Raw genomic sequence first — 22,811 nt, 5'->3', positions numbered from 1 at the left:
CATCGAAATGCGGCCGCCGCGGCTGGTATTTGAACATGCGACCTCATTCTTAACAGCGTAACGCCACAGCTGCTAAAGGCTCATTCACACTAGGCCAACACGACACCGATTTGGGTCTGCCGACTGTCGGCGACAGTGTTTTTTTCCTTCGTTCGTGTAGGGGCCTCTGTCACACTGTACCGACGCTGACAATGTGCCGACGGTCGGCGGAGAGCTCGGCGTTGGTACAGTGTGACAGAGACGCCGACACGAAGGAAAAAAACGCTGTCGCCGACAGTCGGGAGACCGAAATCGGTGTCGTGTTGGCCTAATGTGAATGAGCTTTAAGCAACCACGGTGGGGGTTCACACCATTTATGCACCGTTTATGCAGCGTTCATAAGCTGTGCCTACATGCAACGAGCACTTCACGAGAACGCGCACTACGACATGTCGATGCAGCAATGTCATGAGCACGAAGGCCGGCGATGCTTAATGACACTCAATAAAGATGATGACAGGTGTATGCAGAGAAGTACTCATCGTGACAGGCATGGTAAAGTTCACTATTACTGGCCCCTTTCGTTCCTGCTATACTTCCTTATTACGGCGCGAAAGACAGACACAACGAAGAGAACATCACACACACAAGGTTGTGTATGTCATGTTCCCTGTGTGCCGTTTTCCGCTCCGTAAAACTAATGTATAGTCAGCCGCACCACCTTGCCCAGCTGCGAGTGCTTTGCCCTCCTGCATCGGTGGGCTAATGGAAACCGACTCTAGCTCGCTTGCTTTTGCACTTACCCGATATATTCCGCGCAAGACAGCAGCAACAGTCATGCTCAGCGAGGTCTGGGAATGTGAGCAACGAAGGCATCGAAAAAGAAAAAAAAAAATACACACACTTAACACCTGTAAAGCGCGCCAAGCCCACAAAATTTCTTACATTTTTTTTACCGTACTCTATTTCATATGATAGATATGTTACCAAATATTACGAAGCCACACACGACCGTTGGTGTTTCAGCTTTGTTCGCAGTTGCACGCATGTTTCATCAGATACGTGCGCATTTTGTGTTGTGCGTTGTTGTCCACACTTCACGTAGGTGCAATTACAATTCTCTAAACTTCTTACATCTGCATAGCTGCATAACGTGTTTATCATTTCCTCGAGTGTTAGGATGTTCGACCTTAATACCGTCATTGCAATATCTTCATTGCAGTTGGCCGGCGTGTCGCTCACACGAATTGCTCATTCAGTGTGAAGATTTCCTCTGCGTCATCGAATAGGTATATAAAAAAAACTGACGCATTATTTCCATTATCTGGCGTGGATGTTTCTCTTATAAAAAATAAATCACTTAGGTTAGGCGATTCTTGACATAATTGACAATTCCTTGTCACTTTCTCTTCTTTCTTTCCTGAGAAAGAAAGAAGAGAAACCTGTGTCATACTACCTGCGACACGGCCAGGTAGTATGATACAGTGACGCGCACGGCCTCGCAGTGGGGGAATTTACATGGATAAAGGGTGGGGTGTGTGAGCGTTGAAAGAAGCGCTAATGACGTCAGTTCACACGAAGGAAGAAACAACAGCTGGGTTAATTAAAAGCACTTAATCGCATTGCTATTGCATCCCAATTGTCAAGAAACAAAGAAAAGAAGAAGGTAAACGAGCAGGAAGCTGATGCCGTTTTTCTGTGCTCACTCAGTGGTCCGCGTACATAAACTCTACCGCACACGGTCGAGTACTGGAGTTGTTCACCGAGAAACCACAAAAGGGCGGCAAGTGGGACGACAGTTTCTGCCTGCGTCTTTAATCACGTCCACTCAATTTCGAGTCAAGACCTCCAAGCGCCACAAACTTGCTCCTTCCTTGCACTCACGGGACCCCGGTCGAGAGCACTGCGGTGCAAGCTCGATGAAAATGTTGAGTAATTAAATACTCGTCAGGGCCAGAAGCCAGATAGTGGCGTAAGCGGTGCGGGAGGTCAGCAAGAACCGGGGACCATGCGGAAGCGAGATGGGCGCTCAGAAATGAAGAGCCGGGAAAGGTTGGTGAAGATAAAGGGGTGCGAAAGGGAGATAAAGGAAGCAGAGCGCGGCCGGTTGGGAGGAGAAAGGCACTTCTGCGAAAAGCGCTAACGTCGCATCGTTGACTTTCTCGTGGGTTGCTCGTTGTGCAAGCTCAGCGGGAGTCGAGGTGCTGAAAGCGGGAATGAGGGGCAAGGAAATGAAAGACGGAAACAAAGGAGAGAGAGTGATATTCAGCGAGAGATATATAGGGAACAAGTTAGGGCGAAAAAGTAAAATTTGGGGTGAAAAAGGGGGCGGAGCTTGGGAATCGCTCAGGCTCCTTCCAGCATGCATGCGGACACGGTGTGTGGGCCGTTGGATGTAAAAGAGTATGAAAGGAAAGAATGGGCTTCCGCAGGATTCGCCGATAATTTGTTCCGAGAACCGCTGCACGGCCGCCACTGCATTAGCGCGTCAGAAGAGAGCGCACTTCGCGGGCTTCTTCTTCTCCCTATGGCTGGATCTGAGCGCTTTTTAATGCTTCTCTCGCGTTCTCGTCGCGAGGGACGGCCACTGTCTTAGCGCAGCCAGAAGCCTCGCCGGTTCCTCTTCTTCACGGACCGCCGCTCCCCGTTTCCATTGCAATCGATTTCACGATACGCTCCGTGTCTGACCGTCACAAAGGAACTGGAAGATGGCGGCGACTACCCTTGCTCAATCAGTGGAGGTGGGTAAGACGTGGGTGGGAAGAGGCGACTTTCGGTAAAAAAAAAAAAAAATGTAGAGTGAACGCGACCGTGTGGCTTTGCTGAACGTTGAGAAGTGAAGAAGCATCGCAGTCGAAGTTATCGGAGTGGTGAAGAGCAGAAGAGATGGGGATCGTTAAGGATAGAAGTTGGAAACGGCTTCGAAACCGTCGAGTGGTCTCCCCGTGCTCTGGTCAGTGCCGAAACGAGATAAATCAATGATCATGGAGCCGCGAAGATAGCTTATGTGTGTTTGAAGAAAGGGAAGGAAGACCGAGAGTGTGCTACTCGTTATATTTCGACATCACCGAACTGAATGAAGATCTATACTTGGAAAGCCTCAGTAGGTCTTGCCTAGTTCTTAATTTTCAGCTCTTGGGGCACTTAAGGCGTCTCTTTTCTGATTCCATAAGTTCTTAGAGCACTCTCCAAGAACTTCTCGGGAAGGAAATTCCTATCCTTCACTTGTTTAAAATATTTGTTACCGAGGAAAACAGTATGATAAGCCTGGTTGCTACTGCAAGTTCTGTCAGGTTCCGTTATTTGCATAGTAACCTTCTCTTATTGTCAGCATAACTTTCGCGTAAAGACGTAGTTATATTTGGTGACATTACTGCATTATTTGTTGCGCATTGCTTCTCTGCTCGGTTTCCTGCGTGATTCCGGGAAAGCTCACCTCCGCAGCCAAGCGTCACGGTTTTGATAAGCTATCACCCCACCGTCAAGCATCTTGAACACATGTAGACAAAAACGGAAAAACAAAAGATCTGCAGCCCCTCTTTTCTAAAAAAAATATTAATGTTCGAGAAAATATCCACAATAATATCAGCTGCCGAAGCGCTTCAGAATGCAGTCACTTAGCCACTGCATAAAACTAAAAGACGCAGCGGCGGTGGTGATGTAGCCCATGTAGAAGACACTCTGTGAGAGTTGAAATGCACGCTTACCTCCTAGGCTGGTACTTTAAAATTGACTTTTAAATGCAACTGTATTTTGCTTAGTACGAAACAGTATCGGCCTTTGCGGACCCACCAGATTGACACACTATGTCACGACAATAAAACGCCAATTTATAAGTGATAGGGAAGACCAAGGTCGCCATGCACTGCTTGAGAGGCCACAGAAAGGCATGAGTATATCGCCAGCAACCACACTGCAACAACGAAAGGTTTGGCCCTGTAGTAAAACTAGTAGAAGGTATTTGATAAGAGGATCTCACCAGGCGTTGCCACGAGGAACGCCGGCATCTTTAACTGAATTCCTTGGCCTTACGTGCCATAACCACGAGTTTAATTGTGAGGCGCGCCGTAGTAAGGGACTGCAGATCAACTTTGATCACCAGAGGATCTTTAAGGTGCCCGCAATGCACGGGACAGGGGCGTTATTGCATTTCGCGCCCATCGAAACGCGTTCGCTGCAGCCGGTATTTGATCCCGCAGCCTCGTGCTTAGTAGCGCAACGTCAAAGCCACTAAGCAACCACAGCGGGTAGCCGGTATTTTTCCATTGCGCAGGTCGGATCGCACAGGAAGTCCTATTATGTTTTGTAGCCTGAACATCAGATAAAAATTTACAGGGGCACTTAAGTCTCCTTACGCGCACTGAAAGCGAAAGCAGTATGACTCTTCCGCGCGATACCTTTCACTTGGTCATGTGCTCGAATCGTGCAAAGTCTATTTTGAAGGTGAGCCAAGCCATTTTCGGGAGTGGGCCAGGTCGGTATTGAACGTGGGTCAACTGAATTTTCGAATTCGGCAAAATCAATTTTGCGGGTGGGCCACTCAAATTTTGGGAACGGGCCAAGTCAGTTTTGGGAGTGAGTCAGGTTGGTTTTGAACTTGGGGTCAAGTCAATTTTCGAGTTGGGCAAAGTCAATTCTTTGTGTGTGGTTGACGGCGTCCGTCTGGCGCCGTGGTTGTTCACTGTGGGAATTCGCAGTGCGAGCCGCAGCGGGTCCATCGCCGGGAATGTGACGTCATCATTTGGTCGCATGGGTTTTCTTGCCATCCGATGTTAACGCCAGACGCTGGTCGGATTTTCCGCTTCCATGGGCAAATTAGGCTTTCGCCTTAGTAAGTGCTCTTGTCGTAAGGACGAGAAAACTGGAATCGGTAGTTCGTTGCTGCCAAAAACCAGGGCGGCTGACGACAGCTGAGCGTAAGCGCATTAGAACCGCCTGTTAGGATGGATTTCACAGTGCTCCTTCTTTCATAACTGAAGGTTTTAAGGCGTACTGAGTCGCTGACGTGCGCTGAGAAAGAAAGCTTTACATTTAATGTTTATTCACTATTCCGAAGACACGTGCATCTTTCCAGCCCTTCATCCTCAGTTCAGAGAACTTGGGCGTCATGCTCTGACTCCTCAAGACACTCGCTCACGCAAATAAACCATTGTTGCTGGTCTGACCAAGGGCCTGAGCGGTCGCGCCAGCCAACGAAAAGCCAATGGTTTATCTGTGAGAGCGTGCGGCTCGAGGAGACCGAGCATGACGCAGGGGCTCTCTAAGGTAAATATAAGTGCCGAAGAAGACGAGAGCATCACTAGAAACATTCCAACGAAGGGCTCTACGTCTACCATAATAATCTGATCGAAGGCTGCTTTGCTCTGCCGATGCCTGTTGGTTTGAATATTGAAAAAAAAAGTAAGAAGTAAAATGAGTGTTTCATCTCACTTACATACACTGATTTCTCTAGTCGAATGAAAAGGAAGGAAAATAAAGAATGAAAGTGAATCTACAAAGTGACACAAATCACTAATACAGTACAAACACAACATCTTAACTTCGTGCGTGCGTAATTTCTTCACAGCGTTGTGAGGGTTGAGGAAAGACATAAAAATAAAGATTTTTCGGCGTGCGAAATGGGGTGTACAGTTGTCTTTTGTAACCTGTCTTTTATCTATTTTTTTCTTGTTATGCATTCGCGTTGTGCACCGCCTGTAGAGGCGCCACTGATAGCCACCTAGCAGGTGCTTCCAACAGTACGCTCGGGAGCAGGAGCAGACGACAACCCTTTGCAGCAAGGATCGCTGAAGTTCGCCGCTGCGGCTTCTCCTTTGTTCGGATTCCAGACTGCTTATTCTACGGTGACAGCCACAGGGAAGACGCTCGCCTCTGTAGGAGCGAGCATGAACATGATATTACGGGTGTTTGGGACGACCTGGTCCACATACGTGCCAGGCGTGTCCCACAGACAAACGCAATGAACCCTATTTAGACGAAGTGGAGCTCATGTTAACTAGACGCAAGGTTCTCTTGAGTAATGCGATGTCTCGATAGTTTTTTTTATTCTACCTTGCCATAATACTGCTACTGTATCTCAATAATAGGCACACGTCGTTAGTGCAGGCTTGTATCTCAAACAACTCTGCACGGTGCGATGTCTGCAGATGTCGTTGTGATCTTTCTGCCGGTGAATGCATGTGACATCGCCGAATAAGTGCCGTTAAAGTCGCCTTAAGCAGAGTAATTGCGAATTTATTGATGGAAACGCGTACACTAGTCAACGTAGTCACCAAACGCACCGGTTAATAAGAGCGTGAGTTAGCGCTGTACCGCCGATGCATTTCTGCTGCTTACGTCACTGAACTGCCGTTCCCGCTGCAGTTGCCAAAATTTAAAATTCCCTAAGGGAGCTGCTTGGAAACGTACAAAGCTTGTCTGACCAAGTTTTCAGTAGTTTTTTTTTTTTCTGGAATGTTACTAGAGAGAGATTCCACATGATATATTTATAGGCAGAGGGCGCTGGCGGCAAGGCCGGGTTCAGTCCTCTGCGGCGTAAGCATAATAAGAAAGAATTCAGTTGAGTACAAAATTCACACACAAAAAGGGACCACGTTGTAAAACAAACAAACCACTCGGCGTGGTAAGCCTTCTCAGACAGCATCGAGGTGTGATGACTTCCTAAATCTGACGTGAACTTTTCAGCGAAAATGAAATACAAATACCATATGAAGTAACTTTTGGCAATTGTCGCCCTGAACTACCTATTTTCTTAACACATTTCCCAAGAAACCGCAATATCTGTGATGCCCTCGGGCGAAAAGAATAAAGCTGTTAAAAAAGCACTTGCCCTGGTGTCATTCTGATAAGGCACAGCGTGATTTTGACCCTTTACAAACTAGGCAGGGTGAATAGCTCGCGCCTCGTAAAAATGAACAAAGTTATGCATGAGGCCACTAGCACCAGTTCAACATGCGGGAAGCGACGCACAAGATGGATGCAAAAACATGAAGTGCGTGACAGGTGGTGCGAGGATTTACCGGGCCACATAAAACCAACAATTTCAGTTCTTTCAAACTTCAGTAGCTTTAACATACAAGGCGATATACTCGTGCAGTCGTGCTGCCTTGCTAGCGCAACGCGGTACAGAAGCGGCAAACGGCATTCAGAACTTTAGCGAAATACCTTTAAACCGCATACTGCACTGCAGACGACACGACAAATAAAAAAAAAGTATAAGAACAAGAAATTACCCGTTCAACGGCGGCGATTCGTTGCTACTGTTGCTCCCGCTGATGATGCTTTGCGGGGTATTATTAGAACCGTATTGCCGGCACGTATTTGCTGGTATTTGAGCACCCCACCTAGCAACAGTTATTCTTCGACATTCTTTGAGGCTTTAGCCACCCCACAAATGCGAAGCGTGTTGCTTATTTTGCACTGAAAACGTGAATAAGATATAGAAGCACGATCAACGACGCAGAAAACTACGGCGCGCGGCTGGCTCCTTTGCCGAGTACACTGCTCAAGGCCGCCACCAGTGGCGCGTCCATCGGCACGCCCTACGCCGCGTGCATTGTTGCGAACTCCCTCCGCAGGACGTAAAAGGAGGTTAGCTTTCTCACTCTCCTTTTTACTAGTGTTGCCGCTATATCTTTTTGTTACGCCGGAACATCCACATCCCGAACCCTGCCATTGCACTCAAACCGGTAGGTATTGCGTTAAAGTCATATTAAGCGTTTCCTCTTGTGCACCTGAACTATAACGAATCGAACAACCCTTGAGCTCTGGCGGAAGAGATAAGATCGGATGCACTGAAAGATTACGAGAAAACAGATTTACCTATATAAAAAAAAAGAAAACATGGCACGCGTTAGAGATTTCTGAGTGACTCGGCTCTGTAAAGCAAATGCGAAGAGGGCTCTAATACGAGAATTGAATGACGTGCTCTTCACGGCTTAGTTTTGCTAGTCACGTTTGGGAAAATGTTGTTTCTCTTCCCGTATTTTTCTAACCAAGAAGAACGTCAGAAAAAAATACGAAGATAGAAGAACATGCTCAGGAAGTAAGTGGCCAGCTATAGGAAGTATACACGAGCCCAGTGGTAGCAAACAGAAAACAGGAGTTTCCGAGATGGACACTAAAAGTCACAGCCCTCGCCTCTGCTGCCTTTGAGGAACCCCCGTGGATGTGAGACATAAAATAAATGTGCTACACGTGAACTCTCTAGAAGTGTCACGATTGAAAAAATAAAATTAAGCAAACGTTGGTGTAACGAGGGCGTCACAGTAAAAAATAAAAGGTAGCGCAAACACGATACGAAGAGAGGGAAAGAGAAACAAACAAACAAAAATAAAAAGCAGTGGGAGCGTGAAATGTAAGAAGAAGGTCCCAAAGAGACCATTAGGGAAGTGGTCCGGCTACGGCTCTCTGGCGAACCAATTTTCGAGGCCTTCGGCGACGAGTAGAGGGCACGAACTCGTAGCGTAAAAGAGATAAGGACTGCCGAGAGGGTCATCCTCGTCGTCGTCGTCGTCGTCGTCATCGTCTTTCTGTTCGTGCATGCTTCTGCTCTTTCCCGTTTCTGTCCACGGTACGCGACAGGGTTCACGTAGGAACCTCGCAAACGAAAAGGACCTTCTCAATAAAAAAAATAAAAAAAAAATGCTTGCGAGTATTTCGGACGGCAGCAGTCATCATCTGACAGAAGTTTATAGATACTGGCCTCTTTTTCGACCCCGTGTCTCTCGATGAACACGACTACGGTGTACGCGTCTTGTAAGAAGCGTATCCGGCATAACCTACCCACTCGCACTGGAAGAACTGCAGACTACCGTGGGGCCGACGTAGGGGAGGGAGAATCGAAACGACGATGAAGAGGAAGGCAAAAGCCCATGAGACAAGCTCTATCCGAGGCATTTAGTGGCAGTGTGCGAGGACTTGCGCCAGTAATGTGCGTGTATTCACTCCCTCTGCTCGGGGGTCCTAACGACACCACCCATAGGCGAAGGTCTTTTTGTCTCTCGAGAGACCCTAGGCCCGCACGAAGGACATGGCTGTATCGCTCTCTCAGTGAGCTCGCTGGCATTCCATCCGAGATAATGCTCGAAGGTCAAAACCAGGCGTTTAGTATTTGTTGCTGCAAAGCTAAGCTCAAGGTGACGTGCAGGAGACAAAATTACGATTCTACCTATCTTTTCTTGCGTGTTTCTACACTTGTGTTTGCAGTTATCGCAGGCCAGCGCTAATACAAAGAAAACGTAGAAATTGATTTGTAAATAAATTCACGATTTTATACGATACCGAGAGATAAAAGCACCACGTATGTTTGGTATCTTTAGTTGGTTGAAACTGAAAAGAGACCTTGGCCAATCGTGTCACCAACGCAATGGCAAATAATATGGTGTTTGCCATTGAACGACTAAATTTAATTATGACATCATTCTTGAGTTTTGGAAACGCTCGCTGATTTCTTTATATTGTACACCATTGTAAACGTTAAGAACAGAAGTGTCGCCGGTATCTTCAGGACATATTGTCGACGATGTCACAAGATTGTCGCCGCCATATTCATGACATTTTGTCGACAAGACCGTCACAAGAGTGTCGCCGGTGTATTCAAGACATTGAATTGTCATATGATAGAAAAGATGGTGTGAGGTGAAGTGACTCCTTACATCTGGGTGATTTGATTCCACAGTTTCTTACGTGATGGATCATCCATGCCCAGTATACGTCTGTATATGTTGTAGCCGAGAATAGGACACGTAAGAAAGCAATCACGTCGTATACACGCTTGGTGAGATAAGCAGTACAAGAAGCACCGCCGTTGGCAAAAAGCTTCCGGCAGACCAAAAATAGAGAAATAAATGTAAATATTCTCGCTGCGTATTATTAAGACTCCAGTAAGCAATGTGGGACTTCTACGCAGAAGCAGTACCTGCCAAAAATTGAGACAAGGACACAGTACGCGAGACACGGAAGTGCTAAAATTAAGAAATGTTTATTAGAAGCAGGAAAATAAACACATGTGAATGTTTTCTCAAGTAGGCGCGCATGTCACACAATCATCGCTTTGCAAGATATCGGAAATTCGCCCGAAGTAATATCAGTCTTCTTTGCGATAATCTGACGGTTGGTCATCTGATGCATTGTGTGTCAAGCCTGTCAATCATTACGGCCTCAATAATCTCTCTTGGTCGCCTGTCTTTTATATTAATGAATACACGAGTTTCTTGAAACGCTTGCTGAGATTTGCACGTATTTTGATGAAAATAGGTTAAAGATAGGATGCTGAGCTTGTATACTTAATAAAAATGTGAAGTAGCCATATTAAATATCCTATCTTGCTTTATGGATGTCTACAAATGTTTAAACCCTTCGTGGAGCATTCTGATTTACTACTGAGCATCGCTTTAGAAAATCGTTACTTTCTGAATCAAGGCTGCCTTCCAATGCTTTTTATTGGTCTTGGAACGCTGAACTTCAGTGCAAGTGGTGTTCGAAATGGCAATAAACGCAGTCCATCTGACCGATAAAGCCAATAACGTTGCCCAATGGCTAGACAAAACTTGAAACAAATCAATGAACACTTACCTTCACCAGTGAAGCATATTGCTTAGCTCACGACGAGGGCCAGCATTTGTTATTGTCTAGTCCAACGCTGTTTCACACAGTTATTTACACAGCTTGACAGGTTTTATGGCTGTCGTGTATTCTTTGAGTGCGATGCACTGAACGTGTCCTTTCGACCCATCCCAAAACGCGAGCGACCGTTCCCTGCAGCCGTGCCTATATCGGGCTCGACATATGCTTTCATTAACGGAACGCATACGCGTTTCACGCTTGAATCCACGCACAATTAACTCAGGGCTTGTCACATCTTTCAGCAGTTGGTTTGAAAATGTCCAAAGCGATATTATTTTCTATTGTAGAATGCCTTCAGGAAAACACTAAGTTACTTCGCAATTATCGCAAGACACAAAGAAAATCATCGCCAAGTAAAAATATGAAATGTGCAAGTTAGATTGCCCACGCCAAGCGAAAAATTGCCACAGAACCCTTCTCACGATGGCTGGCGATGGTAATGCATTTAGTATTGAATCAGTATGGCGGCACAACGCATAAGCACCGTCGAAACGAGTTATGTACGAGGCGTGGACTCGGCAATATCTAGCGCCGCCATCGCGAAGCCTGCGCACGGCTTCCCAAATGCGTGATGCGCCGGTGCGTGGCAGCGCTGAGAAAGGCGCCATGCGGCAACCGGGTTCTTCTCCCGCACTTGTTTCTGGACATGCTGCGCCATCTAGTGGCACTGCCGAGAAGTCTGCGCTTGGCCTCCGAGACGAGAAGCGTGGCGCGCCGGGGCCTCCGAACGCTGAGAATTGTTCTCTCCCTTGCCGCAAACTCAGTGGCACATACTCAGTGACCTTGGCATTGGCTAGAGGTTCATTAAAGAGCGGCGCACGCCCAGTGCATGCATTGCGCAGCCCGCTAAAGCGTTGGCGTGAAAGGCGTTCATTGAAAGCGGCATGCACTAAGTGCCTTTGTGGCACAGCCTGCTAATGCATCGGGTTGCTGTCCTCGAGGAACCCTTCTGACGTGGTTTTCATTCCGCTAAGCAGCGAAGAAAAGTGAGGGATCCCTTTCGTTAATTTAGAGCGGCACATTCTCAGTGGAACATACCTAAGTAACTAAGTTGGCCTCAGAGGCGTTCATTCAAGAGCGGCAAACACCGACCCAGTGACATAAGCTAGCACCAAAGAGGTTTATTGGAGACCATCTGAGACGGAGGGCCACATATCCAGTATTCCAAAACTGGCGTCAATGAGTTTCTTCGAACAGCGGTACCTCCCCAGTCTCGCATCAACAGTGACCCATGTCTGTGTGAAAGAGCCTTGTTGAAGAGCGGCAAGTATTCACGCGTTGCCCCATACTCAGTGACCCAAGTTGGTCCGATGGTTGGTTTCGAACCCTGTTACCTCAGTGCGGCAGCCCATTGCGCTACCCATTCGACCACTGAATACCCAGTGACACAGGTAGGCTCGAAAATGGGGAGGTACAAACATAGATAGATAAATACAGAAATACAACCGCCGCAAAATGCGTGTACCCTAAGTGAGTACCCTAAAAGTACCCTAAAAAGCGAACGCACTATAACAAAATGTAAGCAAGGACAAATTTTGCTGACCACTTTAGGCTGCCCTTCAACTGCAAAGAAGGGCTTAATAATCTTCTTTAACTTTCTTTTTGAGGGAACACTGACAATGGATAACTAACTATACGTTTTTAATAAATAAAAGGGCCCGTATCACGTGACACAATTTTGACAGATATTGCTACCTGGTCTTGTAAAATGTGCAGCAAAAACATATAAATCAGGTTCACTATGCTTAATCAGCCACCTCGCTCATAGTACAACAAAATATGAGTTATGACTCTCATTATAAACATGCATTAGAGGAGGAATACCTTTGTTTATGATTTTCAGTTTAATTTCAACACAGATAAACATTATGCATTAAACTGAAAACGCTCAGTGCTAAGATTATCACAGTCACTCGGATTACTTAAACATGACAATTACAAACTTGACAAGGTAGTTGCTTTAATCCCTGATAAAGAGATTCTCGACACAATGGTGGTTGAACATGCGTTCCATTGCTGTCCTCGATGTGCAGCACTCCGACATAGGCGGCAGACTGTTCATGCAACAAAGCGAAAAACACACAAAAGAATATCGTGCACATCCAACGCCCATGTTAGAATGAAAGAGGCAAGAACAATTTCCCTTTATTACGGCTAAAGTATGTAGTTGTTGCGATTCCACGCTTGTTACTGTGGCTGATCATGGGTCAAAATAGATGTTTATGTTCCGCTATATCCTTATTTATGTCACAGCGGGCAGCGACTGTTGTTACTCTGCTACGAATTTACATTATCGACATGACGTCATTGCTTCTCTTTTTTATTTTTTGCTTAAGCTAGCACCTGTAACAATGACCCCCCTTGACTACACAGACTTATTAGATCGACCAGGGCGAGAGTGATATTTCAACATTTTATCCCTTGGGCACTGCATTCAAAGCGAAAAACAGTACATTAAGCTACAAATTCCGGTGCTATGTTTGGAGAAAATTTTTCTTGGCCCACACCCACATTAGTCTGCGAAGAATGTTTACGGTGTTTTCGTACGTTCCAGGCGGACACACCCCGCTTCTTTTCAATAATTTAAACATACTGCGATACATATTAGCGCGAACACGCATCCTCGTGTGCTCGATCTGAGTCGAGGTGTCCAGCATGGGCACACCCCTTACGACACGATACCGTCCCATCCAAACAGCTGCGCAGCACAGGATGTTTAGAAAGGCCGTGACGAATCTCCATTTTCTCCTTTTGCAGCCCCCCCCCCCGCCCCCCTCTCTCCGGCTGTCTCGTTGTTTCTTGCATTGTCGTGTTACCGAATTCTAACAATATGCGCATTGTTCACCTTGATGCAGTTTCTATCTATTGTTTGTGTTTGTCGCCACTGTTCTTATTACTGAACAAGGCCCCTTTTAGACAGGGCGACAACTCCCATTTAGAGAGGGCCGAGAGAGAAGAAAGCAAATCGATTCGGCGGGGCGCAACACACACATTATCCTGTTGACTCGCCGTTGCTAGCGACGCGAAGATCGAAACGCAATTTTTTTTTCAGACAGAGAGCGCGTGTGTTGCACGAGCTCTCGGCAGGGCGATCCCGACATTGCCATTACCGACGGTAAAGGCGCTGCGCGAAGCCCCGAGGCCAGCCGGGCTCAGGAGGTGCAGGTCAGAGTGTGGCACATGGTTCAATGCTGTGAAGAGAACAAAACAGACAGAAAGAGAGAGCGAGAGAGGATGAGAAGACGCGGGGATAGGGAGAATGAGATGCAACACACTCACCCAAGACTCTAAGGGAGTTGCAGAAAACAAGGACGCCAGAGTCGAGAACACAAAGATGAGGGAGAAGTTTGAGAAACAGAGAGAGGGAGAGAGAGAGATAGGCGACGCTGGAGACGGAGAAAACACGCAGTTGGGAGCAGCAGCGAGACGCGTCGAATACAACGGCGGGTCGATTCATCGCTGTTTGCTCTCTCTCGAGGCGCGCACGACAACGGATCTCTTTCTTGGAGTCCCTTTAGGGAGGAGCCGCTCGGGACCCTCCAAACAAAGAGGCGCGAGCACGCGCGCGTGCGAGTGGAACAAGAAAGCGCGTGCTCCGTCTAGTGTCGCGAGATAAAAAAAAAAAAAAAAAAAATAAGAAACCCAGAGAGTGGGGACGACAGAGGCCGAGATAAAGTAGGGAGAGAATGGAAAGTTGTCGTTTGTCGTTGCCGAGAAAACGTCGAGACGAGGAACGGGGTTTGGCGTGTTGGCGCCGCGAAGCTCGTGGTTCCAACGGAGCGATAGAGCGAGCGAGAGAGGAGGAAAGGGAGAGAGAGAAAGTGTTATTAGCCTGTTTCATGTGTACGGCGGCCTTGGCGGTATAGAGGGTGCTACGTCGTCCCTGGACGTGTTTGGTCACGCTACGCTGATTAAAATTGATGAGCGGCAACCGGCGCCGACCCTTCTCTACCCGTTGCGATCACGCTCTTAACGCGCTCGCACGCGCAGCCGCGCAAGAACAGGGTTCCTCCTGCACGTAAAACATTGTTGCACCACCACACGGAGCATGACTGACGCCTTTTAAATAATAACTGAAATTTGGCAACGATGAGGCACATTCTTCATCTTTTTGTAACTTTTTTTTTTGTTATTATTATTTCTTGTTCCATCTCCCGTGTTAGCGAGGCTGCAAGAATAATGTCCTACAAGTGCATAGCAGACGTATAGAGGGGCTTGAAATGAAAAAAAAAAAAAAAACCACGCCTTGCCTCTGGAGTGCCTGCTGCCACCATGACCATGCGCCTTGTACTAGCGTTTTTTTTATAACGCCGCCTATGGCACGCCCTCGTGGCTGCATGCGCTGTGGCCAAGTATACATCACTTTGCCTTTTAGTTGCTAAATTGTTTCAGTTATACGCTACTCGCACGAACGACAATGACAAAATTAAAACAAACGCTTGGTCAAAGTTATCGGCTGATGCACACATTCTCTTCAATAGGCTTATTTCACAGCAAACAATGTGAGATCAATGGCTCCGCACATGAATGCACAGCAAACAAGCGCTGCTCAGTGATATGCGGCCTGAGAGATCTCGTCAACGCTTTAATGGCTTGTTACTGCCAATGATAAAACACCGGTGTAGCAGCGGCTTCCCAAAGTTCGGCGCTGTCCATTTACCGACTTCGCTGACTTCGGGGTTTGTTCTTTTACCTAAGCGCGAGCGCAGCGAGACGCATTGAAAGAAGACCGACATTCGCAATAGCAAGTGTTTGCGAACATCGTCGTGCCTTCACGAACCAAAAGCTCTATTCTTAGGTAATTTGTGTGGCCTGACAATCCTTTCGATAATTAGGCATGCCTGGTACAGGTAAGATAGCATTTTCGTCCATAAACTTGTGCTTATATCGCTCCCGTTGTACGCGACGTGTTTACGATATGTGCAGTGCTTGCATTTTTTCTTCTGTTGAAGGTAGGCTTATGATACGTCATTGGCGATTGCGATGGCTCTACTTAAATGTCGGTTATCTCAGGGGGACACTCTTCAATGCAATAACAGTCAGTGTGCTCGCTATATCCGATATGGCTATATGTTTACATTTTTCAATCGAATACTTGCCTCCTTGGCTGCGCACACTTTAGCGTAGTTGCGTTCATTTCAACTTGCGAGGAAGGATTGCAACGCACATGAAAACATAATCACTCCCGAGTTACGATGAAGTCGTCGTTTCGAACTGCGAAGATCGTCATAATACATACACAGCTTAGTTCATTCATTCTAGTGAGAACACTCAAATGGTTGTTCGAAAATCCCTTACTGACAAAGTGGAAGTCATAGCGTCTGCAGCGGAGGGGGGAGGGGGGCGTGCTGTGAGGGATCGATCTGAGATGGCGTCTCGGTCAGATTCCGAGTCAGTCGACAAGTGCCCAGTCGTGCTAACACTGGTCTAGGTCCCAAAAGTGGTTAATTAGATTTGTGTGCGGCATCGCCTGTGCAGTCGTCTACAAAATCAATCATGAAGAGAGCAGCGACGGGTATCGCGCAAATCAACTTGCAAGGTGAATTTATTTCGTTCAACTCAATATTCTTCCAAGTTCCCTTCATTATGTGGGGTACGCTGCATTATTTGCTATGTCTACAATAGGCAGTCAAAAATAGAACGATACAAATATTTTTATTTCACTTTCGAATCTAGTTTATTTAATATTGACGCGTGCATATTGTTGACCACTTGTTTATTCCTTTTTCGCGGAGTGTGCTTCAGCCGCTGACAACTTAAGGTTATGGCTCAGCGCAAGACGCGCCTGCATTCACTGGAACTTTCTCAAATGTTATCGTTGATTCGTTCTGTTGCCTATGTTGTCACCGAACCTTTTGTGATCACATCGTATGGGCGACGCGAGTAGTGTTGTATTTTCTGGAAGGCATGCGGGCACCAGTGGTTACTCTGGATCCTTCGACGAATCACGGATAAACAGCCTACGCACTGACCCAAAAATCAAATTGTCATAGAGTGTGCTCGCGGTCATCGTTGTGCTTTGAGTGCAACTTCATTTTTTTTCTGGGCACGGGGTTGCCCAGTAAAGGGTTAGTTTCCTGTCTCACAATTTTTGCTACTGCGCAGTGCTTCACTGTCACTACTAGGTGGCATTATTAACGTCCATTCTCTGAGGGCGAAGTATGCGGAGATGCAAGTGAAAACGAAGTTTTCAGTTATTCATTTGATAGGAAAATGAATTACTTGATTACTGAGTCACGGAATTATTAGGTTGCAAAAATGCAGCACTAATGCCTAGGGAAATGTGCACGTAGACCTTCCAATGTCTGAATACGCAGGCAAAATCTCCGATAGTGGCAAAAAAAAAAGAAAGAAGAAAGTGTAATGAAACAAATCTCGAGCAAATTTCTGAATAAAGAATTTTAAATATGCAGAAGCCGTATCAGTCAGATTCAGTAACAAACTAAAAAAAGAACATAAGGCACACAAAACTAAATAAACGAAAACGCAATAATCATGTGTTCAATGAAAGCACTTGGCTTTCACCTAAATACCTGTACATCCATACGCATAATTTCTTTAAGTTTGGACGCAAGAGAATTCTATGACGGGCGCATGCAAAAAAAGAATAATTTCTCATAAAGTACATTCGCATTTAGCAGGGAAAGATTATTACGGAATGAAAAGTGAGTTGCACATCGGTTAGATAAAGTGGTAGTCAGAAAATGTCATGTATTACTAAGGGATGTAAAGCCTTACGACAAAGAAACAACTTCACGTGTTGCATGGGGAGAGAAACGAAGAGGACAACGTCTTTAAAAATGTGTAGAAATACGTGGTTTGACCAGAATTCTAAGAGCTCGGATTTTTATCATATTGATTCGTTTATTGAATTTAAATTTTCATTGGCATTAGACAGAACTATGGAAACACTTATTCACCTATTAAGGCTAGGCACCTGCTACGCAAAACATTTCTTACGCAAAATTGGCCGTGCGGAAACCCCCGAATGTGATTGTGGATAGTAGACGAAGATATACATCACTTCCTTCTAGATTACCCACATCACGACACACCAAGACGCCGACTTAAATCATCCCTAATTACATTAGACCGCAGACCTTTCAGTTTAAACAAATTTTTGGGTCCTTGGCCAACAACTTCCTTGCAGAAGAGCGCTTTAAAAGCACTAAAGACTGTTCTTGAAGACGGCGGCATTGTTGGCCGTTATTAACACTTTTATTTTTCGTTTCATGTCAATGTCGCTGTATATATATATATATATATATATATATACATATATGTTTGTTGATTATGTTATCTTGACTGTTTTGTTGTGACTATACGTGATAATGCGTTTACACGATCTATGTCTAGAGCTGACTAAAGACTGTGTTATTAGGCGACAGTATCATTTGTAGTTTTCAGACTTTTTTCTGCAGAACTGTGGAGTCATTTAACTAGTATATCGTATGTATCACGTATTTCTTACGTCATAGTGCTACTGTGAAAACGTTCCTTGACAGTCCTGGTGCTTATGTGAAAAGGTTATTTGATATGTAATCTTGAACCCTGTATGCTGTATGCTAGACCCAATCAAGAGCTAAGGAGTAGTCGGTGCCTTTAATTGTTCGTCGACATCTCCTTATATCAATACAAAAAGAGGGAAAGGTAGGGAGGCTAACCAAGGACGTGCCTGATTGGCCACCCTACACTTGGGAAGGGGGAAAAAAGGAATAACATATGAGGAAAGAAAAGAAAAACCATAGTCAGTGTTGCATAAATGTTCAACAACAGTGGGGTGGGAAAGCGCTAGCTGCTTCGTTGAGAAGCACGCGCCATCAAACATCGTAATAAATGTGATTTGATAATTCAGAAGCTGAAGCTATACCTGAGATCGTAATTTTTGTTCGATATGAAAATGACCGTTCCCATATTTACCCGTAACTGCCTCGCTCAGGTAAGTATGGCTAAATCGTGTCGATATAGTCCGGTGCACTTCTTGGGTAACTTGATAACGGTCTGTGTCGCCCTGGCTCCTTAACCTCGCAACCTGGGCAGGTCTTAGCCTTCTGCAGCAAAAACGCTTCCGTATTCTTTGCTCGCATTTCCTAGACCTTTCTTAGGTCTAAGAATTTCTCGCAGTAACGATGATTAATAAATTAATTTAAATTGATTGATTGATTGATTGATTGATTGATTGATTGATTGATTGATTGATTGATTGATTGATTGATTGATTGATTGATTGATTGATTGATTGATTGATTGATTGATTGATTGATTGATTGATTGATACACCATGTTGCTTTGGCACGTTAAGCGCAGAAAGCATAAATTTATTTATTCATTCACGTTCAGTTCAATTCAATATCTCCCGCTCTTTTTTTTGCAGCCCCTTTACGTGCCAGTGTGAGCCCGTCACGGGTCTCGGCGTCCATCGGCCATACACTGCGGCTGAACTGCTCGGCGACTGGCTATCCGGTGCGTGAGCTCTCTTGGTCCAAGGACGCGAGGCCCCTGTACGCTTCGGACAGGGTCAAGCTGCTCTTCGATGACCGGGTGCTCGTGGTGAACGCTGTCAAGCGCCAGGACCGTGGCATGTACCAGTGCTTCGTGCGCAACCAGTTCGAAGTAGCGCAGGCCGCCTCTGAGGTCATCCTTAATGGTGAGCTTTGACGAGGCCAAGGTTCAAGTTTTGACCAGAATTACCCCCGTGAAACACCTGCACTGTAGCTCGCAAAGCACCTTAATTATGAAACACTTTAAAAAATCTAAAGTGGGTGAGTTCGGCGTTATGCTTAGCTTTCCTCCGCAGTGAGCTAAAATGGTTGAGTGTAAACGCTTACACATTCTGGAGCACAAATTGAGGACCGATATTGAGAAGTTGGAGCTGGCCTCGAGGCTTATGCACAATTGAGACGACTTCATTACTGCTTCATTTTAATAACGCCATTTCAACATGTGGTCTAACGTGCGAATTAATAGGATAATTTGCGACACGCCAGTAATAAACAAATTGAATATGATATTTTGACGTGCAAATATTACCAGCCTTTACATACCGTCCCCCTGAAGATCTGGAAAAGTGCTATTTGTCACTGACGATTTATGTAGAATTTGTGCACGATAATAAAATCAATAAAAAATAAAACACGACATTAGAAGAAGCCGTACTCAAGAGCAGAGACAAGAAGCTCTAGAAATCATTACTCCAGATGACCGCAAAAGGGGACTTTAAATAATATCTGATGAGCGCAGTATGCGACTATGAATTTCATCTTCCTCAACTATAGATATCATCATCACGCGCAAACCTTTCTCATCTGTGCACATCATCATCAGCGCGCTTCACGTTTTCCTCGTCGTCAAATATCGAGCGCGTTCACAAAATTCTATAGCTACCGCTTGAATAGAAACCCCATCGCCTCTACTAATAAAGTTTTTTTCTCTCTTCTTGTGGCCTGGTACGCCATAACACAAGACGAGCCACCAGTCCTGGAAAGCGTGTTCTCCGAGTCCATCCACAAGCCTGGCGGCTCAGTGTCACTGCGCTGCACAGCTACGGGCAACCCGCTGCCTCAAGTAACGTGGGACCTGGACGGGCGCCACCTGCCGGAGACCATCCGCTACCGAGTGGGCGACTACGTCACACGCGACAACCGCGTGGTCAGCTACGTCAACATCAGCAGCGTGCGGCCTGAGGACGGCGGCGTGTACCGCTGTCGCGCCGCCAACGACGTAGGCTCGGTCGCGCACGTTGCCCGCGTGAACGTGTATGGGCCACCCGCCATCCGGCCCATGGGCAACGTGACTGCGCTCTCGGGAGGGAGCCTGGTGGTGCATTGCCCCGTCGGCGGATATCCGCTCACTGCCATCCGGTGGGAGCGAGGTGAGCGTGCCTTCTCTAATTAAGGTTCAAGGTGCGGAGGCATCGAAAGAAAACGGGTGTTTAGGTTGAAACGTCACTCTTGTTTAAGCCTCGACGGCTCTAAGAGACCTGTCACAAAAATCTGTTTGTAGTGCATTGCCATGTTGACGTAATCCGCTCACCGCCTTTAGACAAGTGCTAGGTGTTTCGGATGGTAAAATCATTACTCAGCTCACTAATTTGCTGAATGACATCTATCGTCACAGGTTTGTGCAGCATCCTTTCGTAACTATTCAGGTCGGGCGTATTGTTCAAATTTTCCTACCAGATACTGGTCTACCAAAACGTATGCAAATGACGCTCTCGCCATTTCCTTCTCTTTTTTTTGCGTTCTTTGTTTTTCAGAGGGACGAACGCTTCCGAGCGGCCACCGCCAGCTCGTTCATGCCAACGGCACGCTCGTTCTGTCGGAAGTGAACCGCAAAGCGGACGAAGGTACCTACGAATGCGTCGCTGAGAACGGACGTGGGGACATTGCCAGGAGACCACTGCACGTGCACGTCATGGGTGAGTTGAAATTACGGAAGTCCTTGTTTCTTTTTTTGCGTATCCTTGCAATGGCAACAATGTTTACATTCAACTTTCACTTTTGGATCAGGAAATCGGCCGATTTTCGCTGAGGCGCAGCGAATATTGAAAAAGTGAAACAAAGTTAGCCAGAGATTTTGTTTTGTATAATATAAGACCTACCTCTATATAAAATCTTATGTACGATCCGCTAATGGTACGTTAAGAGAAAGAGAAATCAGGTGGCTAGTAATTATTAATTTTCATTATATTTTCACGTTGTACTGACAACGGAGATTACAACAGCGAAACTATGAAAGAAGTAACTAAGTTTCTTTATTGGGCGAACCTGTGCCCTCAAAAACCGGCAACTCTTAAAGCACAACGATAGCGTCGAACGCAGTCGGCGATCGTCGAAAATCTGATCTGTGGGTCAAGCGCGACGGCTTTTACCCATGAAACATCGAATGTTCCAGAGTAATCGCCGGTGCCCGCTTGTCTTCTCGAAAGTACTACACAATTCGCGTCGCGCGTACATGCAATCAGATTACACAACGTTTGATGACAAGAGACACCGGATAGAAGCATCGATAACATTCGAGAAACTTCCGATACATGCAGGCGCGTCCTGCGCTGAGCGATAACATTTGTTAGGCGGTGAAATGTGGTCACCCGATGAAGATGAAGAAGTACACGTGTCATAATGTATTGCACTCATAGACGTGCCTTAACATCTCAAATAATTCGCTTATCGCTGCCCCTTGCACTCTCCCGCAGAGTTTGTTTTGGTTCAGAAGGGTTTGGGTGCGAGCTAGTTGGTACGGATCATTCCTATTTAAAACAGCGCCAAAAAACACGGACAAGGGAGGACACTTCTGTTGCTTTCGAGCCAGGCGTAAAGCACGCTTCACAGGCTTCGCCACAAAACCCGCTCGTATGCATAAGAAAACCTGTAAAGCGTGCTTTACGCATGACTTTAAAGCAATAGAAGAAACCGAATTCTTGTATGTTGGACGTATTCGAACTTGGATAAAATTTTAGCCTCGCGAAGAAGACGTAGACAGCACGATGCGCTAACTAACTGTATTCCTGGGAAAATGTACACTTTTATATGCCATGCATAAAAGCGTCACTCCTGGTAAACACGTCTAAGTTTTATTTAAAAAGGCCGCGTCCTTATCAAGAAAGTCGATAGACGCGCTGCTTGTCCACCTTTCCTCACTGCATCTCATAGTCTGTGCCTCTGTAATTTTGCGCACATCCTTATCCATGTGCCTTGAAAGAACTACAGAATTGGTAAACAAGGGAGCGCCATCGCACTCCTGACATTGAGCGGATACATGACCGTCACGCTCGTCCTTTACTATGCTTTACGATGTAGACTATGAAGAGGAAGTGGTGTGCTAACTGCCATTGCCCTGTGGTAGGGAATGCATAGGACAAGCGGTGTTGTCCTAATGGCCGTTTGGTCACCGCATGTGGAATTCTTGCCTGGTACAAAGACAACGATGTGCGCGAAATTATAGAGGCACAGCTTGTCAGATAGTGTGGTGAAACCTGTGTAAGCACTGCGTCTATCAAGCTTCTTGATAAACAGACGGCTTCGTTGGAAATAGAAGTTTGACGTGCTGACCAGACCTGCTGTTTTCGTGGATGGTATATAAAGGCATAAATTATTGTGGGAATATAGTGTTGAAATTAGCGCATCCAGTAGTTTACACTTCCTTGTACACATTTGTGGTTTACAGCCCAGCGCTAAAATGTTGTCCAGACAAACTCGGCATAAAGC

At 46.1% G+C, this 22,811-nt stretch overlaps 1 protein-coding gene across 3 annotated transcripts in view; it reads left to right on the top strand.

Annotated features, from left to right (window-relative positions):
• Positions 1–22,811, top strand: part of LOC126536440 (cell adhesion molecule Dscam1-like) — a 549,544-nt gene that overhangs the window by 370,352 nt on the left and 156,381 nt on the right. For all 3 annotated transcript variants that reach the window (XM_050183398.2, XM_050183399.2, XM_055074012.2), the window contains exons 6-8: positions 18,980–19,252; positions 20,069–20,476; positions 20,861–21,022. In XM_050183398.2, the coding sequence (XP_050039355.1) occupies positions 18,980–19,252; positions 20,069–20,476; positions 20,861–21,022 (843 nt within the window). The remainder of the gene's footprint in view (positions 1–18,979; positions 19,253–20,068; positions 20,477–20,860; positions 21,023–22,811) is intronic.

This window comes from Dermacentor andersoni, chromosome 4, assembly GCF_023375885.2.
Source record: "Dermacentor andersoni chromosome 4, qqDerAnde1_hic_scaffold, whole genome shotgun sequence".
Classification (NCBI taxonomy): domain Eukaryota; kingdom Metazoa; phylum Arthropoda; class Arachnida; order Ixodida; family Ixodidae; genus Dermacentor; species Dermacentor andersoni.
Note: the sequence above shows the minus strand (reverse complement) of the source record. Positions and strands in the feature narration are given on the sequence as shown.